This window comes from Lolium rigidum, chromosome 5 (assembly GCF_022539505.1).
Source record: "Lolium rigidum isolate FL_2022 chromosome 5, APGP_CSIRO_Lrig_0.1, whole genome shotgun sequence".
Taxonomy (NCBI): Eukaryota; Viridiplantae; Streptophyta; class Magnoliopsida; order Poales; family Poaceae; genus Lolium; species Lolium rigidum.
In genome coordinates this window covers 140749068-140763414 of record NC_061512.1, presented here as the reverse complement: position 1 = coordinate 140763414, position 14347 = coordinate 140749068, and the positions used below count along the sequence as shown (strand labels likewise).

General features: G+C 44.0%; 2 protein-coding genes and 1 non-coding gene across 3 annotated transcripts; 1 reads left to right on the top strand and 2 right to left on the bottom strand.

Annotated features, from left to right (window-relative positions):
- Positions 1–8291: 8291 nt before the first annotated feature.
- TRNAR-UCU lies at positions 8292–8364 on the bottom strand. The gene has a single exon. It is a non-coding gene; the product is annotated as a tRNA-Arg (tRNA).
- Positions 8365–8482: 118 nt separating this feature from the next.
- LOC124657941 lies at positions 8483–8965 on the top strand. The gene has a single exon (XM_047196408.1). The coding sequence runs from the start codon at positions 8530–8532 to the stop codon at positions 8713–8715; it is 186 nt and encodes a 61-aa protein (XP_047052364.1). The 5' UTR covers positions 8483–8529; the 3' UTR covers positions 8716–8965.
- A 956-nt stretch (positions 8966–9921) lies between these two features.
- LOC124658196 (nifU-like protein 1, chloroplastic) lies at positions 9922–11610 on the bottom strand. The gene is made up of 4 exons (XM_047196604.1): positions 11533–11610; positions 11370–11457; positions 10954–11264; positions 9922–10283 (listed from the first exon to the last, which is right to left on the bottom strand). The coding sequence occupies exons 1-4, from the start codon at positions 11608–11610 to the stop codon at positions 10092–10094; spliced, it is 669 nt and encodes a 222-aa protein (XP_047052560.1). The 3' UTR covers positions 9922–10091.
- Between the last annotated feature and the right edge of the window lie 2737 nt (positions 11611–14347).

Here is a 14347-nt window from a genome sequence, read left to right as displayed (position 1 = left end):
ATCTTAGAAGCAAACACTTGTATCAACTGTGTGCATTGATTCTTACATGTTTACTTATTGCACTTGTTATATTGCTTTGTGTTGACAATTATCCATGAGATATACATGTTGAAGTTGAAAGCAACCGCTGAAACTTTATCTTCCTTTGTGTTGCTTCAATGCTTTTACTTCGAATTTATTGCTTTATGAGTAACTCTTATGCAAGTCTTATCGATGCTTGTCTTGAAAGTATTATTCATGAAAAGTCTTTGCTATATGATTCATTTGTTTACTCATTATCTTCATCATTGCTTCGAATCGCTGCATTCATCTCATATGCTTTACAATAGTATGATCAAGATTATGATAGCATGTCACTTCGGAAATTATCTTTGTTATCGTTTACCTACTCGAGGGCGAGTAGGAACTAAGCTTGGGGATGCTTGATACGTCCCAAACGTATCTATAATTTCTTATGTTCCATGCTACTTTTATGATGATACTCACATGTTTTATACACATTATATGTCATTATTATGCATTTTCCGGCACTAACCTATTGACGAGATGCCGAAGAGCCGATTGTTGTTTTCTGCTGTTTTTGGTTTCAGAAATCCTAGTAAGGAAATATTCTCGGAATTGGACGAAATGAACGCCTAGGGGCCTATTTTTCCACGAAGCTTCCAGAAGACCGGAGGACTTACGAAGTGGGGCCACGAGGTGGCGCCACACTAGGGCGGCGCGGCCTGGGCCTTGGCCGCGCCGGCCTGTTGTGTGGGGCCCTCGTGTGGCCCCCTGACCTACCCTTCCGCCTACATATAGTCTTCGTCGCGAAACCCCCAGTACCGAGAGCCACGATACGGAAAACCTTCCAGAGACGCCGCCGCCGCCAATCCCATCTCGGGGGATTCAGGAGATCGCCTCCGGCACCTCGCCGGAGAGGGGAATCATCTCCCGGAGGTCTCTTCATCGCCATGATCGCCTCCGGATCGATGTGTGAGTAGTTCACCCCTGGACTATGGGTCCATAGCAGTAGCTAGATGGTCGTCTTCTCCCCATTGTGCTATCATGTTAGATCTTGTGAGCTGCCTATCATGATCAAGATCATCTATTTGTAATCCTTCATGTTGTGTTTGTTGGGATCCGATGAATATTGAATACTATGTCAAGTTGATTATCAATCTATCATATATGTTATTTATGTTCTTGCATGCTCTCCGTTGCTAGTAGAGGCTGCGGCCAAGTTGATACTTGTGACTCCAAGAGGGAGTATTTATGCTCGATAGTGGGTTCATGCCTCCATTAAATCTGGGACGAGTGACGAGAAAGTTCTAAGGTTGTGGATGTGCTGTTGCCACTAGGGATAAAACATCGATGCTTTGTCTAAGGATATTTGTGTTGATTACATTACGCACCATACTTAATGCAATTGTCTGTTGTTTACAACTTAATACTGGAAGGGGTTGGGATGATAACCTGAAGGTGGACTTTTTAGGCATAGATGCATGCTGGATAGCGGTGTATGTACTTTCTCGTAATGCCCTGATTAAATCTCATAGTACTCATCATGATATATGTATGTGAATTGTTATGCCTTCTTTATTTGTCAATTGCCCAACTGTAATTTGTTCACCCAACATCTGCTATCTTATGGGAGAGACACCGCTAGTGAACTATGGATCCCGGTCCTATTCTTTACATCTGAAATACAAACTGATGCAATTGTTCTTTACTGTTCTTCGCAAACAACCATCATCATCCACACTATACATCTAATCCTTTGTTTACAGCAAGCCGGTGAGATTGAAAACCTCGCTGTTACGTTGGGGCAAAGTTCTATGACTGTGTTGTGCAGGTTCCACGTTGGCGCCGGAATCCCTGGTGTTGCGCCGCACTACACTCCTCCGCCATCAACCTTCAACGTGCTTCTTGGCTCCTACTAGTTCGATAACCTTGGTTTCTTACTGAGGGAAAACTTGCTGTTTTGCGCATCATACCTTCCTCTTGGGGTTCCCAACGGACGTGTTAACTACGCGCAATCACCTCTCTCAATGCATCCCAACTATCTTCTATCCCTTGTTGATATTTGTGATGTATTTTAGATGTTTGTGGTTGAAATTCATGAATGTACAATAAGATAAAATTGAGCCTTTGGCCATGCTATTAAGCAAAAATTCTTATTGGTATATTGCATGACTTCATTTTGGATATCATGCTATATTTCTTGCGTATCTATTTTGTGTGTGCATGTTTCTTTGTGGATAAATATCTTTGTGATATTGCCCACTTAGAGAAACTTATACACATAAGAGATGATACATCTCCTTTTGATATCTTATTTATTTATTGCGTGTTGATTGGTCATGCTAAGCAATATAATTCATTGAAGACTATGACGATGCTTTTTGCTCATCCTTGTAATAGTCTTATAATATGCTTTATCATGCCTTTAACATATCCTCTTGGTTGAGCCTTTTTATTATGGTGCCTCTTACTTGTTGCTCAACTATTTGTTTGTTTCAAGTGTTAAGCTTATTTGTCTATCTATGATCTATTGCAAATGTTTGTGTTTTAAATGGTAATGAGGGAGTGAGGATTCCATGTTATGCATATTGTATTCAAATGCAACATTTTAATTTAAGCATGTACCTTGGGGAGCTTCCTCATTTGATTTAGAGCACTATCTTGTGGTGATCATTAGAGTTTGATTCACTTGGTATCTTTTGTTTTTGAATGATATTATGGGAGTGATGATTCCATGTTTGTGCACTTTATACTCCAATGCAAATTGTCTAGTTTTGTGCACAAACCTTGGGGAGCTTCCTCATATTATTTAGAGCAATCTTCTTGATCTTATCATAATATCTATCTTTCTTTTGGTATCTTCTTTGTGGTTCATTTGGTTGCTTGCTTCATTTGTTGAAGCTTCTAGACTTTGTTATCTTTTTGCAATCTTTGATCCTATCTATAGTGTGATTCCTTCCGAATATTCGTCATTGGATACGTGCATTTGATTCCACTCAAATTATGAGAAATGCACACGCTATGGAGGAACTCTCACTATATTGGCCTTCTAAATTTTTCACCCATTTCGGCAATTGGTGCCAATGGGGGAGAAGTTTGGAGGGTTTAAGGGAATTTGGTTATGTCTTTGCTTTGCGCTTAAGCATGTGCCTTTATTGCATTGCATCTTGTTGCTTTGCATAGTTGAATAGTTAGAGGAAACTCCACTAGGCTTTGAATGCCAATATATGCAATGAAAGTCAAGATCATTCACACACGCATATATTATGGGGGAGTTTGCTCTATATATTCAACTTGTTTGTTACTTCAATTCCTTATATAAACCCTCTCAAAGAGATTGTCATCAATAACCAAAATGGGGGAGATTGAAAGTGCATGAAGCCACCATGTGTGGTTTTGGTAATTAATGACAATCCCTGTGGACTAATGTTTGCATTGAGTTATATTTTTAGGAGTTGTCCATAGGCAACTCTTGAACCATATGTTGGCTTCAAGGTTGCAACAAGAAGAATTTGATGAAGGATATCAAGTGTCAAGTATGTCTTGAAGATGAAGATGAAGTGAGCCCTCAAGTTACTTCAAGACATCAACATAATGAAGTGGAAGTTCAAGATGAGCCAACTCGAAGAGATCATAAGCTTGAAGCTTGCCATGAAGAAATGCTTGAACCATATGTTGGCTTCAAGGTTGCAAGAAGAAGAAATTGATGAAGGATATCAAGTGTCAATTATGTCTTGAAGATGAAGATGAAGTGAGCCCTCAAGTTACTTCAAGACATCAACATGATGAAGAATGAAGAAGTGCAAGTGCAAATTCAAGATGAGCCATCTCGAAGAGATCCTTTGCTTGAGTCTTGCCATCCATATGGTGATCATGGATATGTGAAAATTCGCCGAAGAAGAAGCTCTCCCATGGTGGATTATGGGGGAGCAATCCACAAGACTTCGTCAAGCAAGCACAATCAAGAAAGGCGTTCCATCCTGTTGAGGTCAAGATCGTCATCATCGAGCTCAAGTGGAATGTGCAAGTATAAGGTTTGCTCTTGATAGGGTTTCTTTCTCACCGGTCTCATAGTGTAGTTGGAGACCGGTTTATAGTTTAGTTGCCGTACTATCAAGAGGGCTCTCGAGTGAGTAACTCGATCGTATCGTTCGGAGAGAGCTCAAACCTTTGCATTCTTGCATCATCTTTCTTGGTTGTTATTTGGATCTTATCCATGTGATGTTTTAGAGCTTGTGCTTATTCTCATGACAAGCTCTAGTTCATCAAGAATGGTTTTTGCACGGGCAACTTGTTGCATTTTCAAGGTTGGAGGTTTTTACCGGTATGTCTTTTTTAGATAGGTCAAACCTTTCATCATTTGTTTCTATCCTACTTTGTTGGATTATGATGGTTCCCTGCATGATCTTGTAGAGCTTTTTCCTAGCTTTAAAACAAGCCCAAGATCATCAAAATCGGAGTCCGGATGCTAAAGTTATGCCCATTCCAGTTTGATGTTTCTGCCAGTTTTCAGGGGGCGGATATTCCGGTCCAAGTTAGGGGCGGATAATCCGGCCCCCCGGAAAATCCGGTCTCTGGAAAATTCCGGTCGAATATCCGGCCCCCATCCAGGGGCACGTTTTTTCTGGTCCTTAGCCATTTTTCGGGGGCCGGATTTTTGCAAATATCCGGCCCCGGATAATCTGGCATGGGCATACCCAAACGGTCATATTTCGATGGGAGGGGTATTTAAGCACCCCTTCTTCCTCCTTGGGCTGCCAACTCTCCCCCCATTTGCTCTCCACCATTGTTGACCTCGAGAGCTTGCCATTTCCCTCTATTCCTCCTATGCTTCTTGAATCTTTTTGAGGGAAAAGGAAGAGGAGATCTAGATCTACATTTCTACCAATCAAATCCCTCTCTTTGTGAGGGGAATCCACTAGATCTAGATCTTGGAGAAATTTGGTGTTCCTCCTCTTATTTGTTCTTCCTCTCTTATTCCCCCAATAGCTTTTGTAGCTTTGTTGGAATTTGAGAGAGAAAGACTTGAGCATCTTTGTGGTGTTCTTGCCATTGCATTATTTGGTGCATCGGTTTGAGTTCTACACGGTGATTCGTGGAAGTGAAAGCAAGAAGGTTGTTTCTCTTGGGTCTTTGGACCCTAGACGGCTTAGTGGCCTTTGTGGCATCTTTGTGGTGTTCTTGGAGACTCCAATTAAGTTGTGGAGAATCTTCAAGGGCAAGGCCTTTGTGGCATCTTAGTGGTGTTCTTAGGGACTCCAATTAAGTTGTGGAGATTCTTCAAGGGCAAGGCCTTTATGTGGCAATTTGTTGGGAGCCTCCAATTAAGTTGTGGAGATAGCCCCAATCTTTGTGCGGGTTCGGTAACCTCCCTAAGGTTACATAGTGCTTCGAGGACATCCCTCTTGGTGGGAATTCTTGAGGAGAATACGGTGGCCCTCGTGCTTTTGGAGTGACTTGTCCTCCACACCGCTCCAACGGAGAGTAGCACTCGCAAGAGTGTGAACTTCGGGCTACATCGTCGTCTCCCGCGTGCCTCGGTTATCTCTATACCCGAGCTCCTTTCTTATGCACTTTACTTTGTGATAGGCATCGTGCTTGAAGTTATATATCTTGCTATCACATAAGTTGCTTGTATTGCTTAGCATAAGTTGTTGGTGCACATTGGTGAACCTTTGCTTAGAATAAGTTGTTGGTGCACATAGGTGAACCATAGTATATAGGCTTTGGGCTTGACAAAGTAAACGCTAGTTTTATTCCGCATTCTTTCAGCCCATCTCGTAAAAGTTTTAAACCGCCTATTCACCCCCCCTCTAGGCGACATCCGTGTCCTTTCACATGTAGAACAAGAATACACATATGCTAACATTTAATGGGCATGTGGTGTCCTCATTGGAACAGTTCGGTACATGATCATGTGCATAGTGCATGCCCCAAAAATTAATGTGTATACCAACTAAACAAATAGGTATCTCGTCTTCAAGCTTCAGAAAAATCTCGTCGTCCTGGAACACGCCTCCCTTCTTAGGTGAATATCACATACACATAGTGATTGTAATCCTGGAGCAGATAGAGGAGCAAAAGGACGGTCAAGGTTGTAGTAGACAAAAATCCAAATCTTTTGATAGAATAAATTTTTGGATCTGAACCACAATGTTCTAAGCACCAGTTATGGACAACGAGTAAGGAGAAATGTTTGTATCCAAGTTGCACATACAAATCTAATGCAACGAAAATGAACCAAGTGCGACCTATGGACATGGCTGAACTGATGGTAGATCGAGAACAAAAGATGAATACTTATGGATGTAAGACCTAGGAGGAGCTGATACGGAGAAAAAGGAAGTGAACAGCGAAATGGTGGGTATTAATATGGTCTTAGTAGCCACAGGTACATAAATGCATATTTGTTTGGTGATTAATGCGCTGAGTATGACGTCAAATAGGCCCTACCTAGTCGAGAGTACCAGAGACCGATACATATGCGGAAAAGAGGGTGAAATTTGGGGTGGGTGCAGCCGCGGGTTCTCCTACGTATTTTTTCTTCTTGTTGTCCTTTAGATCTTCTATCCTAATATAGGGAGTCAACTTGGAGATGTTGTGGTGCTTCTTGCTGACAATGAATGAATACATTCTCCAAGTTTTGTCACCTTTTTTATTCTACATTGATGTGTGTCTCTAATCTCTAGTAAAAAAAGTTTATGCAACTGATGTTTGAGGCATCGTTGCTTCGGTGTCAACAAACAAGTGCTTGCGCTACTATGTTGGAAGTTTCTGCCAAGTTAATGGCTAGTTCTCAGGACCAATGACATGTTCTGGAGGCTTTCATTTTCTCGGAGCTCTTGTTATTGAACCTTAATTTTCTATCGTGCACGACATCTATCGTGTCATTGGTTGTTGCTTGAAGATTCGTGCGACATTTTGTACCATCATGTTTCAAAATGTATGGTCATGTTTTGAAAAAAATGCTCTAATTTCCGAACATGATACACAATGGATCCATACACACTATCCACCATGCACGGTAGAAACTCATTTCCACTTTTTGTGCGGTTCTTCTTCATCTTCATCTTCTATGTGACTATGTCCATATAGTCTTCAACCTCTAGACACCAACATTTGTAAATTTCTTTTCCTCAAGTTTTTTAACGAGACCTTTTCTGAAGTTGAATCTGCCTATGTGACATATGGATCCTACTTTTGTGATAGTTGTCAGATAGTATATGTACAAACCTGAAAATAAATGGCCGTGGTGCGGTTGATTTCCCCGGTTTCATACGTCTTACATTTGTCTTGCCGTTTTGTCGAGTGTGTGTGTGTGGGGGGGGGGGGGGGGCAACTATATTGCACAAAAAGTAAAGAGACTCATATGAAAATTAGCATGTTTATTCCTTGCTTATTTGCGCCTGTTGACTCACACAAAACGGACACAGAAATGCCAAGAGAGCGGTAGGATTTCATTTGTAAATTTTTTTATCTCAAGGCCTAAAACAACACTGTTAGACAAATTTTAAAAGGGTTTGTTAACACGTACTCCACCATAAAAACAAAAAACACTAGTTACTGTACCTTGGTTTTCTATTGTGCACGGCATCTATTGTGCCGTTGGTTGTTGCTTCAAGTTTCGTGCGACATTTTGTACCATCATGTTTCAAAATGTATGGTCATGTTTTGAAAAAATGCTCTAATATCCGAACATGGTAAACAATGGATCGATACACACTATCCACCATGTACGGTAGAAACTCATTTCCACTTTTTGTGCGGTTCTTCTTCATCTTCATCTTCTATGTGACTATGTCCATATAGTCTTCAACCTCTAGACACCAACATTTGTAAATTTCTTTTCGTCAAGTTTTTTTAACGAGACCTTTTCAGAAGTTGAATCTGCCTATGTGACATATTGATCCTACTTTTGTGATAGTTGTCAGATAATATATGTACAAACCTGAAAATAAATGACCGTGAGGCGGATGATTTCCCTCGGTTTCATCCGGCTTACATTTGTCTGGCCGTTTTGTCGAGTGTGTGTGTGTGGGGGGGGGGGGGGGGGGGGGGGGGAGAGGGCAACTGTATTACACAAAAAGTAAAGAGACCCATAGGAAAGTTAGCATGTTTATTCCTTATTAAGTTGTTAACTCACACGAAACGGCACTGAAATGTCAAGAGAGCGGTAGTATTTTCATTTGTAAAAAAAAATCTCAAGACGTAAAACAACATGTTAGACAATTTTAAAAGGGATTGTTAGCATCATATAAAATAAAAACAAAAAACACTAGTCGCACGGTCACGCCTGGTGGGACTCGAACCCACAATCGTCTGATTAGAAGTCAGACGCCTTGTCCATTAGGCCACAGGCGCCGATTTGTTCATCTCGAATCCACGCTGATTCTTCTACTGTTCTTCGTTATTATTACAAATTTAATCACAAACCGCTCCACAGTCCTGTAATCGCCGCATCAAACTGCCGTCTCATCACATCGCCGTCGCCGGAGCCAGCCGGAGGAGAGATCGTCTGCGCGCGGGATGGGCGCAGCGGCGAAGAACCGCAGCGTCGCCGGCGGCACGGCGGCCTCGGAGGAGGAGAAGGGCCGCAAGAGGGGCCACGGATCCACCGCGCTCTTCGTGGCGGTGGATTACGCCTTCCTGCTCGCCTTCGCCGGGTTCCTCTCCTACCTCGTCGTCTCCCAGATCCTCCCGTCCGCCGCCTAGATCTGCCGCCCCCGTCTCTTCCCGCCGCTATTTGCTTCTGGATGCGATGCCGTGTGAGATCGTGAGATCTTAGCTACAGATATTAGGACGACCTACTCCTTGTCTCGTTTGATCCAATGTATTCCTTCTTTGTATTGATCATAATATGAGATGAGAACTAGATCGGATGCTCTTCTCTGGCAATTAATTGTAATGATCCTGTCTTCCTGTGTTCTAGAAAAATAAAATGCCGCAAGTGCTGGTTCGTTCATGTCTGTCAATGGCGTGCATCGTTGAATGACAATCACCATTGTATCAGATCGCTTTAATTCTATTGTTTCTGCTCTCTCTTTTGTGTGATTCGAAAGGCTGCCGTTACAGCCTAACAGCGTGAATGTTTACATCTATCAATGAAAATTTCCTGGATCCTAATTGTTTTAACTAATCATGTGAATTCGTGCCTAGAGAGACAGACTGCTACTGGAGAACGCTTCACCATGACTGCTCGTTTCATTATTCATCCGTTTCCGTTGATTGCTTGTTCTATTTATGTTAATTGTTGATGTTAGGAACTTCACATTATTTCGACCCCCTTAAATGTACCTTCTTCAGCTTTGTTTTCCGGTTTACTTCTTTTTCAAAATCTTGCAATTATGTCGTTCCCCTCCTTGGAGGCGTCGCCGTAGAGTGTCGGCCTCTCCCTACCCTGTTGGAGTTTGGTTGTCTTCGGGCGGAAGCCTCGATCCGGTGCGGATCGGCACCATGGCGGCGTCTATGACGTCGTGATTCTGTTGGGAGCTTCGTGCTTGAAGACACGGTGCAGAGGTCCTTTGCGGCATTATTCCGGTGACGCAGCGGTCCACGGCGATTCTTCAGGGCGCTATGCACGCCATTGCTGGCATGTTCATGAGGACGGCTTCTGGGGTTCGATCAAGTCCCGCCATTGATCTCCTTAGGATGGTGCGTTGACAAGGAAGGTTTTTTGGGAGTTGTTCCTCTTCGGAGGTTCGGCCGAGACGTGGCTTGGTTCTTTGCTTAGGACAGGTGCTTTGTGTTGTGGTTGTTTGGTCTGTAGCTGGTGTCGTGTGGGGTTACGCTCGTTGCTTGTAACGAGTGGTGATGTTTTTGTACTCAAACCTCTGCCTTCTATGAAGATGTGGTACGTCTTTGGCGTACTCTCGAAAAAAGAAAAAAAAAATCTTGCAATTCTTTAGACAAAGCAGAAACTTAATTTCGACCAACATCCATCTTTTCCATTTCCTTTCCAAGAGGAAGAGATCAAAAGAACCTTGTTACTGACTAGACACGAGAAACTTTCCATGAGGCTACCAGCTACAGAGGTGATCTGATCAGTTACAGCCTTTCCCTGCTAACATAACTGTTTTGCAGTTCAAGTTTTACGATAATAGCTGGACAGCTGCAATGGGTGGGATCTGCTCTCTGAGCTTCTTGGCTACTGCTCCTCGGACGGCCGCCACACCTGCTGCAGGGCCTGTGAGCCGGACTTTCACGGTGAATCTGTTGATTGTGACAAACTTGAGATTGCCCCCTCCAGCACCAGCAAGGTATGGCCTAATCTCATCGAGTACCTGTTATTGGGTCAGCAAAAGATTTTCAAATTCCACGAGTTTCTCCAGCTACTGTTTTTTTTAATATGGGCAAAATAAAGTTAGATAAATCATCTGAAGGTGTAGAAAGATATGCAGCATTGTTTTCTCCCATGTATTTAACAATCATTGGCACTATTGTAGAGCAGACTTGAAGATTTTCACTTAATCAACCATAAAAAATGAATATGCTCTGTGTTATGTACCCGAATGTCATTCTAATCAAAAGTATGAACGACAACCAACCACATGGAACTGTGATGAATTTGCTGCAACATTTAACTGGCTAAATTGCATACCCTCTTGTAAACAGAAGTTGGCCAGAAATAGTGGCGATGGCAGGAAGGTTGTTGCTCCAAGTATAGAGTACCCAAACCACCAGATTGTACTGCTATGTTTGATATTTACTATGCATTTTATATGTAGGAAATACAGTTTCATAAAAATGGAAGAACTGCAGAACTAGCGTTTTATTTGAAGATAACGAAGAAAGATTAACTTAGCAAATGCATGACAACATCCTACAATCAAAGACGGTCAGAGTAAACCCCATTCTGAAGTTTTTAAATTTGCTTTTACCATGTACGAAGAAAGGCTAATACGGTCTGATTTAAATTATTGATTGTTCCACAGTGTTACCGTATCAGTTTACCTTTTCAACATTCTCCTCGTTGAGCTTAAGTCCAGCCTCCTTGTCCGTGATAGCTTCAACCGCAACAATCTCTGGTAGTTTAGCCATCAGGCGTCGTTGAATTGTCATCTTCATCGTCATCACCGAGCTCGGGCATGACCCACAGTTTCCTTGGAGCTTCAGCCTCACCACATTCCCGTCAATCTCATGCAAGGCAACGTTTCCTCCATCCGCCTTAAGGTACGGGCGCACTTCGTCCAGAACAAGCTCGATGCTTTCAGCGGTTAATGGCGAACCGATCACCGGAATCGGGTCGGCAATGGGTCGGACAACTGCTGCAACAAAGCGTGTTATACGTAGCTTTGAAATCTAGCTCCAGTGAGTATAGGCGTAACGAAGGCAGCCGTGTACAGCTGTAACAAGCACGGGAGCCTCACCTTGCAGCGGCCGGCGAGTGGTCACGGCGCACGATGTTGCCGCGGCAGAGGGGGTTCTCGTCCCACGCGACAACGACACAACCCCGACCTTGAAACGAAACAGTCCTCCTCAATATCACATTATACAATGAAGCGGAGAACCAAGAAGAGAGGGAGAAACAACCTTGAATTGCGAGGAGGAGGAGCAGGAGGTGGAGGTGGACGGCGAGGTGGTCGGCGTCCACGTCGCCGCCGCCTGCATCCCCGGTGCCCGACTGGAGGGCGTGGTCGGTGCCAATCGGTCCTGGAGATGCCGACGCTGTTGGCGGTGGCGTGGATGGTATATATTTGTGTGCCCGCTCGTTCCTTTGCCAAAATTTGTGCGGTTTCAGTTCAACCCAAATTAAGGCATGTACAAAGGCGTCCAGTCAGCCGGTAGTCCGTCTGTAGAATTGAGATCGTCGAATCTCGTGAAAATCACGGCTTAGCGACGGCTTTTCTCCCACTAAACGACGGGCATCTGCAACTGACAGTTTGATTTTCCAAACTTCCAATCTTATAGCCTGATACTCTGATGGCTCGTGCTCGTGTACACATGCAATGCACTGGTGACTACTGTGGAAGGAGATGCAATGCTCGATGTATTGATCGGATGCATATGGCGGTACATATATAGGCCACGTCCTCGACTATACAAGGAAGGAGGCGGGCCCTGTTATTTTGTGATCCAAATTCATGTACTAAAGGGAGGCTAACTTCTGACGAGCGGAGCGAGGCCCGTCGCCGGAGGCTTGGGCCGAAGCGTATTTATATTCCCTGTAAGCCGCCGCTAGGGTTATCATCGCATCATTGTACACCCACGGCGTTTGTAAACACCACCGAAATAGTGAAGTTTCTTTGGCTGGCGCCCGTGGTTTTCCCTTGTGTGTTGCAAGGGTTTTCCACGTTAAAATCTCGTGTCCCCTGCAGGTGTTTTACTTTTCGTTCTTCGTTTATTGTGCATCTCAATTATAACAAGTGGTATCGAGCCCGTGTTCTTTGGATCTAGGGTTTACGAGATGTCGTCACCGAAGTTCGATCTACCGCAGCTGGACTACACCACGAGATTTGCTTTGTGGCAAGTGAAGATGAGGGCGATTCTCGCCCAATCTTCGGATCCGGATGAAGCGATCGATGCTTTCGGCGAGAAGCGAAGGATACCTGGACCGATGCGGAGAAGCGGAAAGACCGTAAGGCTTTATCGTTGATTCAACTCCATCTGTCCAATAATATTCTGCGGGAAGTGCTGCAGGAGAAAACCACCGCCGAGTTATGGGTCAAACTAGAGGAGATCTGTTTGTCCAAGGATCTCACGGGCAGATTGCACGTGAAGATGAAGCTGTTCTCGCATAAGTTGCAAGAGGGAGGTTCGGTAATGAATCACCTATCTTCCCGGAAAGAGATTGTTTCGATTTGCGGTCTATAGAAGTTAAGTATGAGGATGAGGATTTAGGTCTTCTTCTTTTATGCTCGCTGCCTAATTCTTTCAGTAATTTTCGTGACACCATATTATTGAGCCGCGACAAACTAACTCTCGCGAGGTTTGGCAGGATTGGTGAGGGGCTCGCCGGATATGTGGATTCAGATTATGCTGGCGATTTGGATCAGAGAAGGTCCCTCACAGGTTATGTGTTTACTGTTGGTGGATGTGCTTCGTTAGTCTGGAAGGCTACTTTGCGGGATGCTTGTTGCACAATCTACTACCGAGGCTGAGTACATGGCTATTGCTTGAGGCAGGTAAAGAGGCTGTTTGGCTGAAAGGATTATATGCTTGAGCTTTGTGGAGATAATTCTTGCATTAAGTTGTTCGATGACGAGTCAAAGTGCTATTTATCTTACTAAAGATCAGATGTTCCATGATAGGACAAAGCACATTGATATTAAGTACCACGCAATCGGAGATGTGGTTGCAAAAGGTAAAGTGAAGGTATGCAAGATTAGTACTCATGATAATCCTGCTGATATGATGACTAAGCATGTCCCGTGTCCAAGTTTGAGCTTTGCTCAAGCTTGGTTGGTATAACTCGTTTAGCCCAAGTGGCTATTGGCGCCGACAAGTGTTTTCTTTGTTGATTCGGTGATTGTTGAAGTTCATGCTACAAGGAATTTGTCTCAAGGTGGAGTTTGTTATTTTGTGATCCAAATTCATGTACTAAAGGGAGGCTAACTTCTGACGAGCGGAGCGAGGCCCGTCGCCGGAGGCTTGGGCCGAAGCGTATTTATATTCCCTGTAAGCCGCCGCTAGGGTTATCATCGCATCATTGTACACCCACGGCGTTTGTAAACACCACCGAAATAGTGAAGTTTTTGCTGGCTGGCGCCCGTGGTTTTTCCCTTGTGTGTTGCAAGGGTTTTCCACGTTAAAATCTCGTGTCCCCTGCAGTGTTTTACTTTTCGTTCTTCGTTTATTGTGCATCTCAATTATAACAGGCCCAATAGTAAATACAAGGATATGTATCCCTATACAATAACTACAGAGGATACACATCCAGATATACAAGATATGTATCTCAACACCCCTTGCAGTCGAAGCGTCGCCTGGTCGAACGCATAGACTGGACCGGAACTCCTCAAAAGATGCTATAGGGAGACCCTTGGTCATGATATCCGCAAATTGTTGGGAGGTGGGCACATGAAGTACTCGAATGTGTCCAAGCGCCACTGTTCCCGAACAAAGTGGATGTCCAGCTCAATATGCTTGGTGCGGCGATGGTGAACCGGGTTGGCGGAGAGGTAGACGGCGGAGACATTGTCGCAATGAGACCACGGTGGCTTTGGCGACGGGACATGAGAGCTCAACGAGGAGTTGCCGCAGCCAGGAGACCTCGGCAACCGCGTTAGCAACAGCCCGGTACTCCGCTTCGGCGCCGGAGCGAGATACCGTGGGCTGTCGCTTAGACGACCAGGAGATGAGCGAAGGGCCGAAGTAGACGCAGTAGGCAGACGTGGAGCGACGCGTG